Source organism: Phascolarctos cinereus, unplaced genomic scaffold, assembly GCF_003287225.1.
Source record: "Phascolarctos cinereus isolate Bilbo 61053 unplaced genomic scaffold, phaCin_HiC Scaffold_5;HRSCAF=322, whole genome shotgun sequence".
NCBI classification, from domain to species: domain Eukaryota; kingdom Metazoa; phylum Chordata; class Mammalia; order Diprotodontia; family Phascolarctidae; genus Phascolarctos; species Phascolarctos cinereus.
The window spans coordinates 314575426-314600553 of NW_027555958.1; the positions used below are offsets into that span (position 1 = coordinate 314575426).

Here is a 25128-nt window from a genome sequence, read left to right on the forward strand (position 1 = left end):
AATCAGATTCTCTCTCCCAGGGCCTCCAGCCTGAGGGCTCCTGAGCTTATTAGTATCACTCATTCCCAGAGCAGCAGAAAACAGATGCTCCTACCAGAGGGGCCTAAGCCCTGGCCCCGATTTGGAGGAGAAGCGAACAAGAAACCACAACAGCTCCAGCAGCGCTCCTACGGCCAATGCTAATCCTGCTCCCATCTCTGGAATCCCCCTGTCTCCCTCCCTGGAGCAATATGTTTATTCTTCTGGTTCAAAAAATGTGCTGAAGCTTTTGGCTTTGCAGCCTTCTTGTTTAACTCAGCATGAGTGATAAATGGATGCCAGATGCTCTAGGATGGCTTGTTTTTCTGTCGTTTGCCTGACAGGTGATATTTTTCAATGGCAAGGATACCCCACAGCCCAGTACACCATCCATCAGCCCCTGGGGGAAGGGAGGGAGGCTTACAGTCAGCAGTTATTGTCATTCCAGCTGCTGCTAATAAATTTACTGGAGGACTCTGAGCTGGCTCAGTAGATTCAGGCCAACTGATGGACACAGAGGAGAGCTGGGAAGTGATGGGGTGGGGGGAGAGCATTGAAGGATGGGAGCGGGGGGGAGCTTTGCAGAGAAGGTGGGGCACAGAGCCCATTCATTCAAGTAAAGCAAAAAATCTTAGGAGAAGTAGAAAACATAGCCAGGCCTAGCCTCTCCCACTTTCTCATCATGCCAGGTTATTCTATGCATCATTAATAGGACAAAGGTCACCGTGGGAAGGTCTGGAAGATATTTTATGGGATGGGGGAAAAAAAGAAAGAAATAAGACCCTATCTACACAGCTAAGTTAAAATAAATCAATATTGCGGAAATTGTCAGAGATTAGAGTGAGAAGCACCTTTCAAAATCAACATGGTAAATGATACCTAGCCTTTCTCTTTGCACATAGTCAACATCTGATGTGTTTATTGAATTAAGTCAAATTCTCTCTCTCTCTCTCTCTCTCTCTCTCTCTCTCTCTCTCTCTCTCTCACACACACACACACACACACACACACACACACACACACACACACACACACCCCTCTCCACAAAGAGTAGTGTGCTTCTGACTTGGAGCCAGTATGACAGTGGAAAGAACATGGGGTTTAAATCCCACCTATAATGCTTACTACTTGTGTGACCCTGAACAAGTTATGCAGCATGCTGGGGCCTCCACCTCCTCATCTTTAAAATGAAGGTGTTGGGTGAATCTTATTCTCATAGGATTTGGCTTAAGGAGGGAATAACACACACAATGGGGTATGGAAATCTATCTTACCCTACAGAAAATAAGGGGGGAAGGGGACAAGAGAGCAGGGGGTTGATAAAGGGGAGGGCAGATTGGGGGAGGGAATAATCAGAAGCAAACACTTCTGAGGAGGGACAGGGTTGAAAGAGAGAATAGAATAAATGGGGGGCAAGATAGGATGAAGGGAAATATACTTAGTTTTTCACAACAGGACTACTATGGAAGTGTTTTGCATGACTATACATCTATAACCTGTATCGAGATGCTTGCCTTTTCAATGAGGGTGGATGGGGAGGGAGGAAGGGAGAAAATTTGTAACCCAAAGTTTTAAAAACACATGTTAAGGGGCAGGTAGGTGGTACAGTGGATAGAGCACTGGCCCTGAAGTCAGGAGGACCTGAGTTCAAATCCTGCCTCAGACCAAACACTTGACACTTACTAGCTGTGTGACCCTGGGCAAGTCACTTAACCCTAAATGCCTAAAAAAAATGTTAAAAAATAAAAATAAATTTTAAAAAAATGAAGGTGTAGGACTATATAACATCTTGGGTCTCTCCCTGCTCTAGATCTGTAAGTCTTTGATGTGGCCCCCTAAGCTGGGGGGCATTTTTGATAGCAAGCAAGGCTGTCCTAGGGATGCAGGGAAAGGGACTCTAGGAAGCTTTTATTTACTCTGGGCAGAGCAATGCAAAAAAAGACCTCCAAAAATGGTAAGACCTAGTTCTTGTTCATCAGAAGCTTAGGGTCATAGACCTGGCACTGGAAGGGCCTTTAGGGATCACCTAATCCGATCAACCTCATCTTAAACAGTGGAGGAAACTGAGTTTCAGAGAAGGGAAGTGACTAATCCAAAGTTAGAGGGACAAGAAATAGGTGCCTAAAACAGAAACTGAACGCAGTCCTCTGCCTCCCAACCTAGCCCTCTCTCCACTACACCAATGGGCAAAGTTTAGTTTATAATCTAATTGAAGAGATAAGACTCCAGATAAATAACCATTGCAGAGGGCAATAGACAGAAAGTAGGTAGCATAGGAGCAGTCTAGCCAGTAGGAGCTATGGGAATTCAGAAGGAGGCAGTACCATGGGCTAGAAGGATCGTCAAGGAGGTGACCTTTGAGCTAACCCTGGAGGAATTAGAAGGATTTTAATAATTCTAGATTGTGGCTATATGTGTTTAAGGGAAAGAGGAATGAATGATTAAGGGAGAAAAGCTGAAAGGGGATAGTAGGTGAACCAATTTGGCTGGAGAAGATGGATTAAACAGGGAAACAGTGAGAGACAAGACAGAAAAAAATAAGCTGGGAATTGATTGTGGCAGGCCTTGAATGTCAAACCAATGGGGTTCAGACTTTATTCTATAAGCTAGAGGGAGCTGTGGAAACTTTGGAGCAGAGATTGAAGTGTTTTCAGGAAAATCTAGAGAAGATAGGAAGAGGAAGAGAGATTTTGGAGGTGGTGCCAGCTAAAAGGTGATCATAACAGTCCAGACACAAGCTAATGAGGGCCTGAATTTGAGTGGTGACAGGAGGAATGGGAGAGACGGGCATAGATCAGGGGATAGAGACACTGTGAAGGAAGAATTGTCAGGACTAGACAATTGAGTGAAAAGGGTTAGGGAGAAGGACAAGACGGAGAACAAGGAAGGGCAAAATATCATCGAGCACCTGGAACTGAGGGGAAAATAAAGGGAACCCAGAACCTTTCTCAAAGGGCAGGAAGCCTGGCACCTCCAGAAAAGCCCTGAGGAGCACTGGAAGAGAGGTTAAGAGCAGAAATACTAAACTCTAGCTATTATGGTCAAAAGTCACCTCCACCAGGGAGTCTTCCCTAATTAAACCTACCTAGTGCCAGCCATTTCACTCACACCTGGAACAAAGCAGCTAATCATGGAAAACCCTTTGCGAGCCTTAACATGCTCTATATATGTTAGCTACTATTATTACAGCTGTTAGGGCCCTTTCCCACCTCTCTGAAGTTAACATTAGATTTATTGTGCACATATTCTGTTTTGCTATCTTTGTGCTCAAGTTATCTTGCTGAATAGAATGTAAGTTTTGTGAGCTCAGGTATCATTATTTTTGCCTTCATGTCCCCCGTGCCTAACACAGTGCCCAGCCAGTAACAATGTTTGTTTCATTGAACTGACTAGCTCATACTACAATCATTTTTACTCATTTAGGCATTCTTTGTATTGTGGAATCGTTTCCCACATCTATGTGTCTTATCTTAATCCTTTATACTATGCATTTTTCAAGTAGGGGTCTCTGTCTACAGTGGGTGCATTGTATGTGTTACTGACCACTTGGCTGACATACAGTGTGAAAAGGTGGGGCCCTGATGGAGAGGTATATGACTTTTGCTTCATGTATTTTAAAAAGATAATAATTCTGTATTTAAGCTTAAAACAAATTAATTAATATATATAATAATAATAAGCATCTTTCTTCGCAGCAACCTTGTGAGACATGCAGGCGCACAAGTATTAGCCCCATTTTTGGATAAGGAAACAGAGGCTCAGGGAAGCTTGGCTTGTTCATGGTCGCACAGTTAATAAGTTTCAGAGTCAAGATCTGAACCCAGGTTTCTTGACATCTACACACTACACTGATTTAGGTATGTTTTCTTCTTTTTTTTTGTTTGAACAGAGCTAGTACGGCCAACTAAGGTGCACAGATAACCCCCTCACCTCAGGAGGGATGCTGTCATCTGAGTCCGAGCTATCATCATAGCTGCTCCCATCCAGATTCATCTGCAGCAACTGGTCAATGGTGGCATCGACGGCGCCATTGTTGGCACGCAGCACACACTCAATGATGTCATAGTCCATGTTGGGGAACATGGTCTTGAAGTCCTCCATGGCCTGGTTGAACTCCAGGCGCCGGACTTGCCGGGCAGGCCGGCTGTTGTTGAGTTCCTGTGCTGAGGCGCTCCCCCCACCCCGGGACCCACCATTGCTGCTGCTCCTGCGGAACAGGCTTGTCATTTTGCAGAACTGTTTTGGGAAAATGTTTCAACCTGGCACCAAAATCGATTTCCCCCAGCCCACCCACCCCTTCCCCCCACCTCCACTGCTGCCACCCCCCACTGCTCTGAAATTTCACTCCCTCACCACCTGGGGTGGGGAGGTGGGAACAGGGCAGGGGGGGGTGGCGGGGCCTCCCAGTCAGGAGGCTAAGTGGTCATGCTGTGAAGTGGCCCTCAGGGAGTTGTCCTGGGTGTTTGGCGTCATCCAGTTCTGAGGATGAGGTGATGGGAGAGGTAGGATTATCCAGTGATGCCTTGACTGTCAGCCTGAATGTTGTGACATGTTTAACCCGAACCTGATAATGTTTTCCACCTAGAACAGAAAGAGAATATAAGTCAAGGGTGGAGAATAGGCAATAATATTGATGTTAATAATAATACAACATGATCAGCCCATTGGAATTCATTTTTTCCTCCAAAGATGTCAGATTAGACCTGTCATTTTCATATCTAAGAAGGAGATTTGTTTCTAAGAAATATTGGGGGAGGGATTCACTGACAAAAACTAGTAGGAAAACCAGGCAAAAGTCTGGCAGAAATTAGATTTAGACCAGCACCTCACACCCTACACCAGTATAAGTTCCAAATGGAAATATGACGAAACATATGCAGTCACATAATAAAGACATTAGAGGAGCAAGAAAGAAATTACCTTTCAGATCTATGGATAGGGAAAGAGTTAATGAGTAAACAAGTGATAGAATCACTAACTATAGCTTGAAGATGGAATTGCTTACTATAACTTGGGAGTTCTCAGCCTGATGATAAAGAGAAAGTCCTCACTCTCAAAAAAAACTCTGAGCTCATTTAGGTAAATGGACAAACAACAGACAGAATTACTGAAGATAAAATGAAAAATTTTGTTTCTGTAAAATTTTAAAGTTTTTGCAGAAATAAATCTAATTACTAAAAATTAGAAGGAAAACAGGTACCGAGGGAAATCTGTGCAATAAGTTTCTCTGGTAAAGGTCTCATTTCCAAGATATATATGGAATTGATATAAGATGAAGAGCTACTCTTCAATATCAAAGAGTTTCTATGGAATACTAAAAATAATCTATATATCTCATTTTGAAAATTAAGCTGATGAAGTCAGACTAAACTGAATTTTCAACTAAATTACAGACTTAAAAGCTAGAAGAGTACTTTGAAAGTAATTAGTCCAACCCCCTTATTTTCCAGTTGAGCAAACAGAGGCCCTGAGAAATAAGTCATTTGGCCAAGGTCACAGATCTAAATAGAAGTGGCAGAGCTAGGATCTGATTCCAGTTCCTCTGGCTCCTAAGTTCAATATTCTTTGCCCTACAACACACTGCCCCTGATATGGCCCACCCTTCTGTGAAGGTCTGATCTGTTATAACCTGTGTATTTTCTGTGCTCTAGATTAGCCATAACCATTTTGGGTATCTTGGATGGTTTCTTCCCTGCCATCCGGCTCCACTGTAGGCCTCTGTGACCCAAATGTCAGTTGGTGAGTGCCCAGAACTCACACTAACAGCAGTTAAAGCAAAACATGATTAGGAATGCAAATCTTCAACAAGAAGGCACAGTGCCCAATACATAGTAGGTGCCCAACAGTGCCTGTTCATTGGTTGGCATGTTCTAACACGGTAAAGGGGGAAAAGCATTGACTCTGGGGTTCAAAATCCCATCTCAGAAGCACACTACTTTTATGATTGTGGACAACCTCTCTGAGCCTCAGTTTCCTCATTTGTAAAATGAGAGCATTGGATCGGAAGATTTCTGAGTTCCTCTCTGGCTCTAGAGCTATGATTTCTGGAGTCTCCCTGCCCCAACTCTCTTCCTCAAGTGCAAGTAACAGAGATTTGGTTGCAACTAGAATTTCAAAAATCTAATTAAAAAAACGAGTTACAAGACTTAACATTAATTGTGTTGCCCTTGGAATAAATAGTGATTCCTTGACTCTAAGGAACTTGGGAGTTGTTCTTTCTCTCAAATAATGTCCTAAACATTAGGAGACAAGTGGAAACCTGTTTCACTTTCACAGGAGGTAGGTTAATCATCTAAGCATTTATTTTATACGGAAGTGTTTGCAGTGGGAGCAAATCGATATAATGGCCTGGCTTCTTCTTTCCCACTCCCACCCCCATATTTTGAAGGTTAAATATAAACCTTTACCTAGGTTTGCTGATGAACTTTGATGAAGCCTGAGGCTGTAAGGGTCAGTGTAAAATGATATCCCCAGGCAATGACCTGAGTACCTTCAGTAAGGGTTTAGTTACAAGCTGTAAGATAGTAAATACACATCTTGGTATCCTCCCTCCCCCATACACATATACACACATCACACGCTCCCTTCACCTCTCTCAGTCAGCACATGGATGAATCTCAGTAAATATTTGCTGAATGAATGAATGAACATGACAAAAATGTATAACGGGCTCAACCATCTACAAGCCTTCTGGAATGGATACAGAAGCTTTGATATAAGTAGAGAGGATGATACTAGGCTACGATCTGATCTGGCCTGTACCTGTACAAGGGAGTTAAAAAAGAAGAAGGATGATGGCTGAAACCGCCCCCAAATGAGCTGGAAAGGATAATGGAAAGAGAGATGACTGGGAGTCAGGAAAGCTGGGTTCTAGCTCCAGCTCTGCTATTACCTAGCTGTGGTAACTTTAAATAATAATAATAATAATAATAATAGCTAACATTTATATAGCACCTACTATATGCCAAGCACTTCACAAATATCTCATTTGATCCTCACAACCACCCTGGGAGGTAGGTGCTGTTTTTATCCCCAATTTATAGATGAGGAAACTAAGCCAAACAGAGGCTAAGTGACTTGCCCAAGGTCACACAGCTAGTAAGTGTCTGAGGCTGGATTTGAACTCAGGTCTTCCTGACCCCAGACCCAGTACCCTAGCCACTGTGCCACCAGCTCTATCCACTGTACCTCAGTTTGCTCCTCTGTAAAAAGAGGAGGTTGGATTAGAGCAGGGGTGGGGAAGCTGTAGCCTAGAGACCACATGTAGCCCTCTAGGTCCTCAAGTTTGGCGCTTTGACTGAATCCAAACTTCACAGAACATTGCTCTGTGGACACAGGGTCCCCACCCCTGGATTAGAGGATTCCTAGTAAAGGAAGTTCCCTTCCACTTCTCATCTTCTGTGGTTCTATTCCAAGAGGGTCATTATATCATCATCGATTCATGTTTTCATGTACATTTGACTGGGTCTAAGACAGGGGTTCTTAACCTGGGGTCCATGGACCCCAAAATTTCAGGGGCTCCATGAAATTGGACAGGGAAAATTATATCTTTATTTTCACTAACTTTTGGTTTCCTTTATAATCCTATTTATTTTATTTTATGTACTTTAAAACATTTTGAGGAAGGATCCCTAGACTTCACCAGACTTGCCAAAGCAGGGAGGGGTGCCATCATAAAATCAAATTTAACAACCTCGTCATTGGTCTAAAAGGATATATAGGTGAATGTTTTTCAAAATCTTATTGTTAGCAATATTTTGTTTTTGTAACACCTTCATTTCCCAATGTAGCTTTCCCTGCTCTCCTGCTCAGCAAGCCATCCCTTGTCAATAAGATTTAAAAAGGAGTGGGGGAAGCAGTTCATCAAAAACCAACCAATGCAACAGCTGTGGCTGACAGTACAGTCACCCACCTCTGCAAAGAAGTGAGTAGACAGTTGTATTGCCCAACTCTTGGTCATTATAATGTAGATAAGAAATTGAAAAAAAAAACTTAAAAAGATGATGACTTTTCCCTATCCAAACACTTCAGCATTAGTGTGATTTCCTCTAGCTCTAGTGCCCTTCTCCCTAAAATATACATGTGTGTATATGTGTATATACACGTACGTGGGCGTGTTAACACATATATTTGTGTATACATGTACCTTTGTGTAAACATCCGTGTGTGTGTGCCTAGACACGTATATACATTTATATGTATTTGTTTTTTCCTCTTATATAATGTAAGCTCTTTGAGGGCAGGGGCTGTCATTGGGTTTTTCTATCTATCCCCAGTACCTAATAACAGTATCTGGCATGCAGTGCGTGCTTAATAAATGCTCGTTGATTGACTGTCATGTGTCCTCCCCCACCACAGCACTGAATGTCTGAAGAATTGGCACTAGAGACTGGGACCCCAGTTAAGGATCTTGCTCCTAGGACCAACGATAATAAAAATAGCTAAATAAAGCTATTTTTGTGATGTTTATAGTAGGTGCTTAATATATATTTGTTATATTCTGCCTTGGGCAGCCCTAATACACAAATATTTACTAAGCACATAAAGGCACTGTGCTAAGTGCTTTGGTGAGGATACCAAGTTGGGTATAAGATTTGTTATCTTAAAACACAAAACTAATCTCTTACTGAAGGTTTGCCTATAGATGACTTTAACGCCCTCCTTACAGACACACACACACACACACACACACACACACACACACACACACACACACACACACACCCCTCCCTCCTGCCTCCCTCACCAGGAAATTGCCACAACCAACATCAGGACAGCTTTAGATTCTGTTCAGGCTCCAAAAGATAATGTCTTTGTCCGGAAACCATGGTCAGAGTAGCCATGTTCAGGTCAGGCTCAGAGAGGGCTCAAATTCTGGGCTCTTACTCAGCCTCTTCCATCAGAGAAGGAGCCTTGCTAAGGCCAACCCTGTGGCTCAACTCTGCCACTATGCATGCGTATAAATCATGCTTGAGAGTCATGGTCCTTATACTAATGGACTTAGGCAGGCAGTAAAGCTGTCTGTCGCCTTCTCGCCCCAGGTAATTTAATAAAAGAGATGGAGCAGCTTTCAGTGCCCCACACAGTCCCCCTAGAGTGAAGAGCCAAGACTCTCTCCCCTTCCTTCCCCATCCGGGAGGGAAAACATCAGCTGTACACATCTGTGGAGCCCTCCCTGAGCCCTTTCCTCTGGTGGGTCTACCAAACCCTGCCACTTGGACCATTCTAATAAAGATCCAGGGAGCTTCAACATAGGAGACTGGGGAGGCTTGTGTAGGACACCTTCACTATGCAAAGGGGCCACCTTTAGCAGGGTCTAGCCTCTCCCAAAGGGGCTAACAGATCTAGATGTCTGAGCAACAGTCTTGGCCCAGGAGCCTGAATTCCCTTCCCACCCTGGATGCAGATATTACCCAGCCTGCGTCCTTTGGTTCCCCTGCCAAACCAAACATCCCAGGGCCTTTCAGGAGCACCCAGCATCCACTGCAGTCAATGATCATGAACAAAGTAGGGTTAAAGGACAAGCTGGGACACTTGGGACTCAAGAAACTTTAGGGAGTCACTTCAAAGAATTCTACAATATTGAAGCCAGGAATAAATAGCCTTGGAGATGCTCCAGGCAGCAATCACCCAACAAGTATTTATTAAGCCCCTCCCGTAAACCATGACAGCTCCAAATTTATAGTGCTCTAAAATTGCAAAGTACTTTCTTCACAGTCATTCTCTGATGAAAGGATCATTATCACCATTGTAGAAATGTGGAAACTGAGGCTCAAAGGATGTTTTGTTAAGCACAAGGGATACAAATAGCACAGCAAGACAGTCCCTACTCTCACAAAGTTCACAATTTAATAAAGGGACACAATACCTAGAAGAGGTGTCAGCATAGTAAAGCGACTTGTTCCTGGTCCCATAGCATTTTGGTTTTGATTTGTTTGTTTGTTTTAAATTTAATTTTAAATTTTGAACTTAAATACCAGAAAAAGAGCATTTCCACATGTACATACAGAACACAAAAGAGAACTGTTTATGAAAACATGAATACTAAAAGTATATAATAAATAATAAATTATTTTCAAACTATTGCTTATCTGCAGAGCACTTTTTAAAAAAATCAATCAACATAATAAGAGAAATGCAAATTAAAACAATTCAGAGGTTCTGCCTTGTATCCTATAGATAGACAAAGCTGACCCCCCCCCCAAAAAAAAGGAAAATGACAGATGATGGCAGGCTGTGGGAAAACTGGCACATTAATGCATTGTTGGTAGAACTATGAACTGGTTCAGTCATTATGGAAAGCAATTTGAAACTATGGCCAAAAAGTCGCTAAACTGTACATATACCCTTTGACTCTGCCATACCACTTACTAGATCTATACCCCAAAGAGATCAAGGAAAGAAGAAAAGAGCCCTTATGGACAAAAGCAGTTATAGCACCTCTTATTGTGGTGGCAAAGAATTGGAAACTCAGGAGGTGCCCACCAATTGGGAAACAGCTGAACAAGTTGTGATATATGAATGTGGTACAATACTGTTGCTCTAGAAGAAATAATGAAGGGGATGGTTTCAGAGAAACCTGGGAAGACTTGAATGAACTGATGCAGAATGAAGTAAGCAGAACCAAGAGAACAACATATACAACAATAATATAAAGACAAACAACTTTCAAGATTGAGGAACTCTGAAAATACAATGACCAACCACAATTACAGGGGATTCATGAAAAAAAAAAAAACGGGCTACGCACCTCCTGATAGACAGGTAATGGACTCAGAGCACAGACTGAGACTTTTTTTTTTAATATGGTGAATTCAGGAATTTGTTTTGCTTGACTATACATGTTTAAACCAGAGGTTTTCTTTTTGTTGCTTTCTGCAAGGTGGGGAGGGGAAGGGAAGGGAAGGCAGAATAGAGAGAAGGCAGTTGTCATGAAATAAAATAATATTCTTTTTTTTATTTTAAAAGTCAGTCAATAAGCATTTATTAAGCACTCATTACGTGCCAGGCAGTATCCTAAGAACTGGACTTTTTGCAAGACTCTAAAACACTCCTTACATAATAGTGTGAATTATAGCTTAGGGCAAGGACCAGGGCTTATCTAAGCTCTTTACCTTACCCTGACCACCACCACCAGCATACCTTAGGTCAGGGGTGGGGAACCTGTGGCCGCTGATTTGTTCTGTGAAATTTGGATTCAGTCAAAGGGTCACACCTAAGGACTTAAAGGTGGCCTTAAGACCTCAGGTTCCCCACCCCTGCCCTACGTATTTAATAAATATTTGCTAAATCAAAAAAAAAAACCTAGGACTTGATTTACAAAAATTCAGTTTCCATATACCTTTTCAATAATTCATCTATCGCAATAAAATCAGCATGCTTGTGATTAGCTACTAATTGCTACCCATAAGGACATTGGGGTTTGGGTTTTGTTTTTTGACTGGTCCCTTTAAAGAACCTTAAGACCTTTAATAACACCTCGAAAGCAGGACCCGAGGCCTGTGCCCGAGGTGTGGCTACAGGGCTAAAGGAGAAGGCCAGGCCGAGGAGAAAGGGAGAAGATAGAGAAGGTCACAAGACTCTTTTCCTCAGGTCTTCCCAGCTCAGCTGAAAAGGTGGTGACATAGAAATAACCACCAGCTGGGCCTTTGAGCCACTTAATCATCTTAATCTCAATTTTCCTCATCTGCAAAATGGAGGCAAAAATGCAGAGTCTCTACGTCTGGGTGGTTGTGAGGCTCACATGAAGTAATGGACATAAACATGCTAGGTCCAGCGTCAGTCATCAACATCATTATAATTATTATTATTACATAAACAAGAGTGCTAGGATCCCTCAAAGTCCTTGGTTGAGAAGAATAAAGACCAAGGATGCTGAAAATAGAGAACTGAGAAGCAGAGATTTGAGATGAGCCCCCCGGGTTACACACTCAAGGATCCCTGGGTACAGCTCTGTTGACATTCTAGCAGACAAAACACAGAGCCAGCCAATAATCTTGGAAGAGGCCAATGGCTTAGTCCCAAAGCAGGGAGATGAAGGAGATAACTTTTGCTTCTGTATGCCTTAACAGTTTGCTAGAGCCACTGTACTTCTAAAGAGGAAGTCAGACCTGGGAATCTTTGGAGATCAGCTCTGTCTCCCAACTGGTTATCCATCCCTGGGGTGTAGAGTATCCCCACCATGCCTGGGATAAGGGTTTGGATCTAAGGATGAGAGACAGTTTCCAAGGACTAACCATAATAATGAACCTTTGGAAAGGGGCTTTCCGCTTTTCAAAACATCCAACCAGCCTCTCTCCTGTCCTCACAACAACCCCCTCCAGAAAATGACACTGCTTGGGGCAGCTAGGTGGCGCAGTGGATAGAGCACTGGCCCTGAAGTCAGGAGGACCTGAGTTCAAATCCTGCCTCAGACCAAGCACTTGACACTTACTAGCTATGTGACCCTGGGCAAGTCACTCAACCCCAATTGCCTAAAAAGAAAAAAAGAAAAAAAGGAAATGACACTGTTGGCAGGCATTACTACCTTCACTAGCATAAGAAGATGGAAGAGATTATGATTTGTATTTGCCAAGGGCAGCTAGGTGGTACAATGGTTAGAGCCTGGGCCTGGAATCAGGAAGACTTTTCTTCCTAAATTCAAATCTGAAACTTATAAACTGTGTGACCTTGGGCAAGTCATTTAACTTTGTTTGCTTCAGTTTCCTCATCTGCAAAATGAGCTGGAGAAGGAAATGGCAAACCACTCCAGTATTTTTGCCAAGAAAACTCCAAATGGGGTCACGAAGAGTTGGACAGAACTGAACAAGAGCTACTATTTGCCAGGCACCATGCTAAGCACTGTTCACAAATATTATCTCATTTGATCCTCTCAACAACTCTGAGATATAGGTGCTATTATCCCTATTTTACAGTTGAGGAAGCTAAGGCAGAAGTTAAATGACTTGCCTAGGGTCACACATATAGTAAGTATCTGAGGCTAGATTTCAACTCAGGGGTTCCTCACTCCAGGCCCAAAGCTCTATCCACTGAACCACCAGCTGCAAAAGAAAAGAGACCCAGAGACCTTCATAAGTGGTATGACTAGGACTAGAACCCTGGTCTTTAGCCAATGTAACTGGGCACTGGACCCTCCTCCCCAAACAAATCTGATCCCTCCATCCCAAGAGAAGTCAGGGTTGCCGAGTGAAGGCACACCAGGACTTGGAGAAACATCTGCAGACCCTCTAAGCTGAAACATTTCAGTTTATCTTACAAGAGGCCCTTGGTCCCCTCAGCGAGAGGCAGGAGACTAGGCAACGTGGCATTCCTGGCAAGGCCGAGGCCAGTGCATGGTTTGAGGTTGAAAGGGCTGAGCCGTGACAGTGGAAGTTGATGGGGTGTCTAAGTCTGGCACTGGCATGGTGAGCTACCCCACCCACACTCTGGCGGGAGGAACCACCAGGCTGCCCAAATAGGGGCAAACCAGGTCAGGTCAGGTCAGGAAAGTGGTGCAGATCATACCTTCCATTCAATTAATGGTGGGATTGGGCCCATGAGTGGCCACTTCACTTCCACCCTGGGGTGAGGGGAAGAGCTATCTTAAAAAAAAAAAAAGAAAAGAAAAGTGGGGAAAAGTGGAAGAACAAAGATCCTAATCTCACAAAATCTGCAAAGATAAGACTAGGCCTACTCTCCCCTTTCTACAATGGAAAGATTGGGAAAGGGTGGACTTTCCCAGGGAACTCAACACCTGTGATGGTTTATTGTGGGCTGTGATTATCTTCATCCATACCACGTGACTACAATGTAAACACCTTCATGAGGGTATCTCTCACTGAACCCATCTCCCTCAACAGCTTGCAAAATATCATCCACCTAGATCTGGGGGCCTGGAATCAGGGAGACTCATCACAAGTTGGAAAAGATCTTAAAGGTTCTCTAATCCAGTCACCTCATTTTTCAGGTGAGGACATCAAGATTCAGGAATGTTAAGTAACTGGCCCAGTTCCACAGGTAGTGTCAGAGGGTCAGAGGTAGGATTTGAACTCAGGTCTTCTGACTCCACTTAGGATCCTTTCTACTGTACCACACTGTCTCAGCATAAGTACTTAACTATTTCTCTTTTCTGATTATCAGTTCACTGTTCTCTCCATCTCTCTCTCTCACTCTCTCTCCATCTCTCTCTCTCTTTCCCTCTCTCTCTCTCTGTCTCTCCTCTCTGTCTCTTCTCTGTCTCTCTTCTCTCTGTCTCTTCTCTCTGTCTCTCTCTGTCTCTCTCTGTCTCTCTCTCTCTCTCTCTCTCTCTCTCTCTGTATGTATGTATATATATATATATATATTTTATATCTATATCTATACACACACATCATCATCATCATCATCATCTATCTACCTATCTGAATTTAACACCTGTTTTGAGGGAATCCTTGCAGGTGAGTGGGATTGTTGTAGATCTCAGAAGGGAAGGGAAAACAGCTAAGACCCAAGCTAAGCATTCTGGGGTTTGTAGTTTTGGCTCATCTTTCTAGCCAACAAATCCACTGCAAAGTGGGTTAGGGCTCAAAACAGGTTACATTCATACATATTGTCTTCCACACTAGTCTGTGAGCTCCTTGAGATCAGGGACAATTTTTGCCTTTCTTTGTAACCCCAGGGCCTAGCACGATGCTTGGTATGTTAAAAAAAAACTTTTAATAAATGCTTGTTCATCATCAGTTTCCAATTCTCAACTAATCTGGAACCATGGCTGCACAATTTGCCTAAAGCAAGTGGGTACCATTCTCTCAATGCCAAATTGAACATTCAGAGGCTTAGACCTGGCATTTGGCCTGTGGCCATTATTAACATAGTGGGTAGTTAATAAATTTTTCTTTCTCTGAAGTGATTATAGAATTATAGATTTTAGAGCTGGAAGCAACCTTAGAAGCCATCTGGTTTGATTCTCTCACTTTTCAGATAAGGAAACTGAGGCCCAGGGAAGTGACTTACACAAGGTCACACACACAGGTTTTAAGTGGTGGAGATGGGATTTGAACCCATCTGAGTCCCATAGAGTCCACTGATTCTAATGGGCAGCTAGGTGGCACAGTGGATAGAGCGCTGGGCCTGGAGTCAGGAAGACTCATCAACATGAGTTCAAATTCACCTGGGTAAGTCACTTAACCCTATTTGTTTCAGTCTCATCATCTGTAAAAATGATTGCTCAATAATTTTCTACTGCCTCTTTTATCAGTTCAAACCTATATGGATTAAAGTGACATTTTTGGTGGAGCAATGGATCCATGGCTTTGGAATCAGACCACCTGGAGCTGAATCTCAAGGATCTGTTAGTTACTTCTGTAGAGCCCTAGGCAAACCCCATCACTTCTCCTATCTGGGTCTCAATTTCTTCCTTTATAAAATAAAGGGCCTGGACTTGATGGTGTCTGAGGTTCCAAAGGGCCAAACGGTTCTGATTTCTGTCCTACTGCCCTCTCGGATAGTGCCCCCATCCCTGAGCTAGACCCAAGTGAGGCTGCCCTCCAAAAGGGAGAACTAGCTTATTTCCATCAGGAGCTGAAGCATTCTGACAAGACCGAGAATCATAGGCTGGGCTGAGCACTTGGGGCAGAGCCTTCTGAATTATGGTACTGCTGGGCCCCAGGGCAGAGTGTAAATTACTCCTACACAGTCCACTCGCCAGTGGACAGTGCGTGTAAGGGAATCCCCAAATGGGCTCTGGGCAGCCCAAGTTCCTGCCCAACAATACACACAGCCCAGGAGGGAGGGCAGGGGCGGCTGGGGTGCTGGAGAAGGGAACTGGGAGGAATATGTGTGTCTGTCAGTGTGCATGAGTGTATGTGTGTCCCTGGAGAAAGAGGAGGGGAGGGTGGGAGCAGCCCCAACAGAGAAGCCTTGTCCTCCGGCTCCGGGGCCAGCTTGTTTTCTTCCCAAGCTATTAATGTCGTTGCAAGCTTCAAAAGCCGGCTGACCTTTAAATGCCCAGCCTCCCTCTCCTGCCGAAGGCACGGAAACAGCTTAATGGAAACTCGACTCATAAATTATCAACTGGGCTCAAACGTCCGCAGCTGTCTGGGCTGCAACAAAGCCGGCCTCATGCCCTCCCCCCCCCCAGCTGCTCAGCTGCCACACCTGTGCCCTTGACTGCTGCCGCCGGGAGGGGGCAGGGATGAGAGGGACACCGAGAGGTGGACAAGGAGAGATAGGGATGGAGAGGAAGAGAGGAACAAAGAAAGAGAAACAGGGAGAAAAGGACAGAAAAAAAATAACCATGGACAGACAGACACAGAGGGAAACAGGAGATGGAGAAATTGCCAAAGAAAGACACACTTAAAGGAAAACACAGAGACAAAGAGGGAAAAGGAATTTGAGAGAAACTGATATAAACAGAGGAACTAACAAAGAACCCAAAGGGTGGAGGAGGAGACAGACAGACAGACAACAAGACAGTGAGAGAGAGTGAGCCCCTAAAAGTCTAGATGGAAGAAGACTTCAGCTGGTTGGAGAGGAGGAGTTTTCTGTGGAAGGAGTAGAAATCTTCCCCACTCTTCATAGTAGAAAATCCATCTCTAATTCACCTCAGTTCCAGAGACTCCTGAGGCGAGGTTTTAATTCCAACTTTACTGGGCTGACATGGGGATATCCTCTCTCTTGTCAGTTGTGTAGACAGGGGAAATAGAATCAGCCCCATTGATACTGACCTGGGAGGGATCCACGCAAAAGCTTCTGGTCTATCCCCTTGCCCAACTTGCCCCATCCCTAATGCAGTGAAGTCATGGGGACAGAAGAGATGAGGTTCAGAAGCTGTCATGGGGTTGGTCGATTTCTCTCCATGCCCCCACCCACCCCAGGAAGGCGATTGATAATGAACCTCCCTCCAAACCCTCAAAGTTGAAGTAAGAGGAAACCAATTCAGCTGGAGAGAAATGTTTACCTCCTGCTCTTGGCACCTGAACAAAGACTAGCTCAATTTAAATTCAATAAACATTTGCTTATTATTACACCTGAGTTCAGACTTGTGCTCTCATTGGTTTAGGGTGTACTACCTTTGAAAACCTCCTCTACTAATATGTGCAAGTAACAGTTCTGCACTTTATAGTCTTAGAGACATCAAGACGTTAAGTGACTTGCTCAGGGTCATGGAATGCTTCAGAGGCTAGACTTGAACTCAGGTCTTCCTGACTCTGCAGACAGCTCTCTCCCTACCGAGGCAATTGGGGTTAAGTGACTTGCCCAGAGTCACACAGCTAATAAGTGTTATGTGTCTGAGACCGGATTTGAACTCAGGTTCTCCTGACTCCAAGGCTGGTGCTCTTTCCACTGCACCACCTAGCTGTCCCCCTACCTGCTTTTGCTGTTCTGCTTTTCTAGGCTGGGATTTTAAAAGCAATAGCTCAATTAATCAAACTCAATCAACAGGCACTTATTAAGCATCTATTATACATCGAGATGGAGCAGCTAGATGGCGCTAGGATAGAGAGCCAGGCCTGGAGTCAGGAAGACCCGAGTTCATATCTGGTCTCAGATACTTACTAGCTGTGTGACCCTGGACATGTCACTTAACCCTGTATGCTTCAGTTTCCTTATCTGTAAAATGAGCTGGAGAAGGAAATGGAAAATCACTCCAGCATCTCTACCAAGAAAACCCCAAATGGGATCACAAACAGTCAGACAGGACTGAACAACATGTCCTGAGAACTGCACTGGGCACTGGAAATAGAAAGACAAAAATGTAGCTGTCCTTGCCTTCCGGTTGAGATCACAGATTTAGAGCAGTAGGAGGCAGTAGACATCATATAGGACAAACCCCACATTTTAAAGATGAGGAAACTGAGTGGCTTGCTCAGGCCACAAAGACACTAAGTGGCAGGGCTAGGATTCAAAGCCAGGTACTTCACTCCAAATCCAGCACTTTTCTCATTATATTGCTACCATATCTATCTGCCTTAAGGTACACTAATGTTCCCAGGAGAATCTGAGGTTGGAAACCAGGTGCAGAGATGAAGAATCTGCAAGGGCAGGGGAGAGAATAGAAAACCCTTCTGTCCCAGGGTCTTCCCACAACACTTTACATCTTCACATAGGAGAGATACATGTATATACTAGGCAAGGTTTAAACTTTGTCCCTTCACTCCAAGTCTGAACATTTCACCTTCTATAAGCTATTGTCCCCTGGTGGTTTTGAGCCTCGATATGACACACCCAACTTATAATCAAATGAGATAGCATGTGAATCGTTTTACAAACCTTAAAGTGATGTATAAATGTTAGCTATTATTAATCTTTTTTATGTAAAATACATAACTACTTACAAGGGAAAATAGATTTTCTGATATTAAAAAAGGTTTACATTTGTAAAAATTAATATTTAAAGGTTTTTTTTAACCTCTCTGCATATTGGGCCCTAGTCACTACCTGCCTAGTCCTGGACTGCTAGATGTTTCCCTTTTCATCAGATCACAAGATTTGTAACTGAAAGAGATCTAGGAGAGCATCTATCTGATCCTATCCCTTCACTTCCCAGAGAAGGAAACTGAGGCTCAGGTTGGTGCAGAGCTGGCATTCCAACCCAAGTCCTCTGACTCCAGATTTAACACCCTTCCTTCTGCTCCAGGTTGTCTCTCTGGAGGCGGTGAGCTAATGTGGGATCATCTCCACAACGCTCCCTCCTTCCGTCTCACAGTGCACACACCCAAACACACCAGGCTTAGCGCAGACATTTAATCCAGGCACCTGGGAGAGTAAAGATCAAAGACATCAACTGAAGCCAGAAAGAACCAGTAATCATCACCCCCACCCTTCTCTTTTTCTCTTCTTCCTCTTCCTCCTCTTCCTCCATCTTCTCACCCCCTCCTCCCAGCTGGCTGGCAATTTCTGGGAGGGAGCTGGAGCGGGTGCATGAGTTAGAAGGGGAATCACCCAGACTGTGGGAGCGAACTCAACTCTCACTCAGCTATTCTGTCCAAGAGCAAGGAGCAACCAGCAAACAGCTCAAGTTACACAGACATAGAGTTGGTTGGGCTCCAACCATGATCTCATCGTGCCTGGGCCATGCTGAACAACTCCTGCTGCTTGAGAAGAAGCAATCCAGAAGCCTCCCAGCCTCACCCCCACCTCCACCGGCCTTTCTGCTGCACATGCTGTGAGCACAGGTCTTATGGTATGGCAGAAGAAGAGCTGGGTCTGAGGGGGGTGGTCCTGGAGAACTTAAGTTTGACCCCTGGTCCTGCCTCATGCTAACTTCATGACTTTGGGCAAGTCGATTGGCCTCCATCGGCCAGTTACTAAAAATGAGCTGATCTTTCAGCTCAGTGGTAGGTACTAAATGAGCTGATCTCATTTCCAGCTCTCTGTAGATCCTCCTATCCTGTGAAAATTACTCTGGTGAAAATTGCAATATGGACCGAAGGGTGGTGGAGAGATATTAGAGGCAGGGAGATTAGCAAAGGAAGCTATGGCCCCAATTCAGCGGTGAAGTGATAAGGATAGCTCTTAAAGGTCTGCAAAGCACCTGACAGGTGTGAGGCCCTGAGAGGTTTTCCCCAGGTCACCCAGGTGGGAAGGGGCTGAGCATATCAGTGGTTAGATCATAGATGCAGGATTACAAGGAACTTCAGAGGACTGTCCGACCCAACCCCCTCATTTTTACAGATGAAGAAACTGAGATGACTTGCCCAAGGAGTGACTTGTTCAAAGAGTCAATAGCAAAGGTGAGATTTCAGACTTCAGAATCAATGTTCTACAGGGATCTACAGAAGATGGGAACGACATAAATAAGCAAAAGTAGGAAATATTTTTAACTGACCTGGCATGAAGGCAAGGGGAAAACAAAGGTCAATAAGGGCAGGGAAGCTCTGAAGGGGAGCTCTCTTGGGGGTGAGAAATGAGGGGTTTACTTTTAGACTGGTGATAAAGGTAGAAGGAAGAGACACCTGTAATCCTTGAGGGAAATGGAGCAAGGAAGGCTCTACCCTATCTGCCTTTTTCTGCTTGTCATTGTTATACAGCCATGGCCTTTAAGTTCCTCCATACTTTGCCCCATGACCTACTGCTGGAGACTTGCCCAGTCTGATTTAGCAAGAACACACAGAATGACAGAACTCCAAGTTACAAGGGAATTAAAAGATCATCTAGTCTAGTGAACAGATAAGGAAACTGAGGACCAGAAAGATGAGGAAACTTTTGCCCAAGGACACACAGGAAGTTAATGGTGACACAGGAGGGCAAGAATTCAGGTGTTTTGACTTGTTTGGTGTTCATTGCATCAAACCACAACACCAATAGTTTCTCTAACAGAGGCCTCAGATGGTAGGAAGAGCATTACCACAGAGCCCCTCTGTTTTCAAAATCAGCCCCTTCTGAAAAGATGATTTCAGCTGCTAAGGAATCAGTCACTTGGGATGGGAGCAAGGAACGGGAATGAAGCCTGTCTGTCCTTCTGCCTGGCTTATAGTCCCTGACCAGTTAAGTGAAGAAGAAAATATCTACAGAGGGGAGAGGGAACAATACCTTCCTTCTCCTCCTCCCCTCGCTTGGATGAGCCAGTATATACCATCAGAAATTCCACTTGCAAATGTCTGCCCCAGCTCGAACAACAGATGGGACTGTTTAAGTGTCCCTTAGAGCAGAAGTCTCAGCGATTCCCACCAACACTCACCCTCCCTGGAGATTGTGTCTGAAAAACAGCTCACAGCCGGGTATGTGTGGAGGCAGCCTACCAAGGTGCCCACTTGACATGTACATACTCACACTGGTACACATACAAATATTCTTCCTGTTATCAATCAATCAACAAGTATTTTATGGGCACATTCATCACATATATTTGTATTCTATAAAAATAATAATTAGCATTTATACAAGGCTTTAACATTCGCCAAGAGTTTAGATACTTTATCACATTTGTCCTTCACAACAACCCTGCCAGACAGGTGCTATTGCTACCACCCACTTTCCAGATGAAAAAACTGAGACTGAGAGACTGAAGTTGTGTCTTGCTCACAACTAGTAAGTGTCTGAAGCATGATTTGAGCTCAGGTCTTCCTGCCTCCACGTCCAGTACTGTATTGGCTGTGCCACTTGGCTGCTCGCTAACTCTCACTCACATCTATCCATCCCACACATGCTCACACACTCAAACTCATTCTCACAAAAGGCAGTCTTTCGTACACACCAAGGCATCAAGGCACAAGCCTTAATGAGGGGAAAATAGCACTTTCTAGGGAGAGGGGTCTTCAGCAGAGTAGAAGGCAGGAGGACCCCTAGCTGCCCCACTGCCCTATGAGACGCTGCTGTGAATTTGTTTCCTTCCAGACAAACCCCACCCAACTCTACCCTCTCCATTCTGCCTCCCTCATACTGAAGTCAGTTGTATCTGTTTATATCACACCTTCTTAGAGCACAGGACCCATCTCACTCATACACACACACACACACACACACACACACACACACACACACACACACACATTCTTTGTCCCTTGCCCCATACCTTGAATAGAAGGTAAGCAGCTTGGCTGGAAAATACTGTTTATTTTGTCTTGGTATTCCCTAGGCACCTAGCATGTGCCTTGCACCTAGTAGGTTGTTCATAATGCTCTCTGGATGGGTATTGAATAAGCCATCCTATTGGCTACTGTCCTAAACCTAGGTTTGTGGCAAAGCTGGGCAAGGCCCAATAATCTCGTTTATCTTTTCCCATCTGTGCACAAAAGGCTTTTTATGACTTGTGCTCATAAAGTCAGACTGACCTGACAATAATAACCAGAGCCAGGAAGTAGGGCATTGGGACCTCAAGGGCTTCCTGGTTCCAAAGCATACACACTCAAGGGCTCAGTGCTCCAGGAGCTCAGTACGTGGCATCCAAAAGCCTTTGAGGACCCCTGCACCGGAGAAGTGGGAACCCCACTGTCTTTGACTAGCAGGAGAACAGTATCAGGATAGCCAAGAGGAAAGCACACTGGTCTTATCTGAACAAGGAGGGAGAAGGCAGTTTGGAAGAGGTCACTCAAGCTCCAAACTTATATATGCCTCCACTGCCTGAGGCCTCAGTTTACCCTTCTGTAAAATGGGTAGAAGCATTCCCCTGACCTGTCCTCCATCTTCCAGGGATGGCAACAAAGGGGGAGGTAGAGATTGAATCAAAATCACAGAAATAAGGATCTTCCTTTGGGGCATAAATCTTAATGTGTGTGGTGGAGTAGGGGGACAGGGAGCTAGGAAGGAGGGTCATGGAGTATTGAATCCTAGGTTTAGAGCTGGAAGTGACCTTAGAAGTCATTCAGTCTAGCCCCTTCATTTTGCAGATGAGGAAACTGAGGCCCAGAGAGTGACTTGTGACTTGCCCAAGGTTACACAGTAAATCGCAGAGACAGGATTTGAACCTTGGGCCTCCAAACCATATCCACAGCACCATGCTACCTCCTTCTTTTCTCAGCTCAGTAGGAAAGTAATTAAGAAAGATAAATTTACCCTCAAGGCCCTGCTCTAATCTGTGCCCCCATGATCCAACAATGAACTCCACACAACTGTAGCTACTCCATTCAATGGAACCACTCAATCCCTTATTTATGTTTCTGGTGTTGCATAGAAGTAACAATGATATTAGTTTTTATTTTTATTGTATTTGAAGGTTTATATAGCCCTCTTCCTAGACTAACTTTTGATACTAACAGCAAACTTGTGAAGTGGATGCTACAGGTATGATTGTCCCCATTTTACAGATGAGGAAACTGAGGTACGGGGAAGTTAAAGTGACTTGCTAAGATTCACACAGGTAGAGTGAAGTGAGCAGAACCAGAAAACATTGTACACAGTAACAGCCACATTGTGCAATGACCAACTTTGATAGACTTAGCTCTTCTCAGCAATGCAAGGATCTAAGACAGTTCCAAAAGACTCGTGATGGAAAACGCTATCCATCTCCAGAGAAAGAACTATGGAGTCTGAATGCAGATGGAAGCATACTATTTTCTCTCTTTTTTTTTTTTTTGTTTTTTCTTCCTCATGGTTTTTCCCTTTTGTTCTGATTCTTCTTTACAACATGACTAAGGCAGACATATGTTTATTATGATTGTACACATACAACCTATATCAGATTGCATGCCATCTTGGGGAGGAGAGAAAGGAGGAAGGGGGAAAATTTAGAACTCAAAATCTTATAAAAGTAAATGTTGAAAACTAAAAATAAATAAAGAAAAAGAGAGGAAAAAAAAGATTCATGCAGCTAGTAACTATCAGACACAGGATTCAAACCCAGGTCTCTCCTGACTCTAAGCCTACCAAGCTTCCCACTACACTACTTACTTGTGTTGCTGTTGTTCAGTCATTTCAGTTGCATGTAAATCTTCATGACCCCATTTGGGGTTTTCTTGGCAAAGATACCAGAGTGGTTTGCCATTTCCTTCTCCAGTTCATTTTACAGAAGAGGAGGCTAAGGCAAAAAGGGTTAAGTGACTTGCCTAGGATATCACACAGCTGGTAAGTCTCTGAAGCCAGATTTGAACTCAGGCCTTCCTGACTCCAGGCCTGGCGCTCTATCCACTGTGCTACCTAGCTGCCTCTCCAATTTTGACTCGTGCATAAAGTGGATTTAAATGAGGCACAAGTTTGCAAAGTCATGAGCCTTACTCTCTCTTACAGAGTCATCAAAGTCTGGTGGCAAGACAAAAGTCAAAACAACTGGTGATGGCTTGGGATGCAGTGAGTGACCTTGGTGTCTTCGATATCTGACGAAGCTCTAAATGCTCCACAGCACCTGTTCAGCCTCCTTCATGGCCCATTGGAACAAATTGTTCTCATCTGCCCATTCCAACGGGGAAGTCTTCACACGCTTGGGGTAGACACCCATCTAACTCACCGACAGGTTGGAGGCCCATTGGTTACCCTCAACCTAGTTTATCCTGTCTGTCAAAATGGATTACTGGGGTGTGGCCACTACACATGCTACAGTTTCTTGGAGCCACAGGTGAGAGTTAAGTAGCAGGCGGACACCAAAGGTAGATGAATAGCCCTGAAAAGGGCTCAGTAGCCCTCATACCAGAAGTACTAGTCCTCTCTGATATCTGTACATGCCTGGCTTATAGAATCAGCTTCTATCTACTATCAAAGCCATAATTAGCAATTAACAAACCATACCTGGTGCTATGCAACTTACCTATAAATCACCTTGATAAGTGTCAGGGTAATCTCCTTCTGTTTCCCCCCTTTACACACACACACACACACACACACACACACACACACGCAAGGTAGGGTGTGCTAGATCACATGAGAGCATTGTGGTTCCTTCTCTCTTACATATGTGAGGCCCATCAATGTCTAGAGGGGAAGGCAACCACTCACTTTGGTCAGAGGTGCCTCTATCTGCATCTGCTCCAGACTCCTTCATTTTTCATTTTTAGGTCTTGGTCACTCACTGCCTGAAGCAGAGCTTTAACCAACATCAGAGCTGAGAGATGGATGCCTGGGGACCTACATTCTAAAGGGGGAAAAAGTGATCATAGCACCAGCCCTGAGACCCCAGAGTGCTGCCAATATCCATGTACCTCAGCATGGACACTACTTATGTGCATGGCATTTTTTTGTCATGTGTGTGTGTGTGTGTGTGTGTGTGTGTGTGTGTGTGATTATTCTGGACAATGGCTCCAGGAAGGATGAAGAAAGTTGGGGGTGGGGGAGGTGTTGGAGAGAGCCAGGGATGAATTCGTTTCAACCAAGAAAAGGTTAAGCTATAAAGTAAGAGCTACTTTATATAGCTACAGTAGCTAAGAGTTATACTGCAGAGAGGTTGTAAGCACTTTCAGTGCCCTCTAAACAAAACCCCAGTTATACCAACCTAGTTAGCCAGTCAGTGAGCATTTATTAAGCACTTACTACGAGCCAGACACTGTGCTAAGTGCTAAAGATACAAAGAAAAGGGTAGGGGGCAGCTAGTTGGCACAGTGGACAGAGCACCAGCCCTGAATACAGGAGGACCTGAGTTCAAATCCTGCCTCAGACCAAACACTTGACACTTACTAGCTGTGTAACCCTGGGCAAGTCACTTAACCCCAATTGCCTTCAAAAACAGAAAAAAAGAAAAGGGAAAACAGGCATTGCCCTCAAGAAGCTCACATTATAATGGGAGAA

The 25128-nt window shown here is 44.2% G+C and overlaps 2 protein-coding genes across 4 annotated transcripts in view; both read right to left on the minus strand.

Moving 5' to 3' along the window:
* Positions 1-4298, minus strand: part of CUEDC1 (CUE domain containing 1) — a 34014-nt gene extending 29716 nt beyond the window's left edge. For all 3 annotated transcript variants that reach the window (XM_020991904.2, XM_020991905.2, XM_020991906.2), the window contains exon 1: positions 3949-4298. In XM_020991904.2, coding sequence (XP_020847563.1) covers positions 3949-4245 — 297 coding nt within the window. In that variant the 5' untranslated portion in view covers positions 4246-4298. The remainder of the gene's footprint in view (positions 1-3948) is intronic.
* Positions 4299-4314: 16 nt separating this feature from the next.
* The window catches only part of LOC110211875 (uncharacterized), an 86253-nt gene continuing 65439 nt past the window's right edge, over positions 4315-25128 (minus strand). The window contains exon 5 of the mRNA XM_020991437.2: positions 4315-4599. Within this exon, the coding sequence (XP_020847096.1) occupies positions 4442-4599 (158 nt within the window). The 3' untranslated portion in view covers positions 4315-4441. The remainder of the gene's footprint in view (positions 4600-25128) is intronic.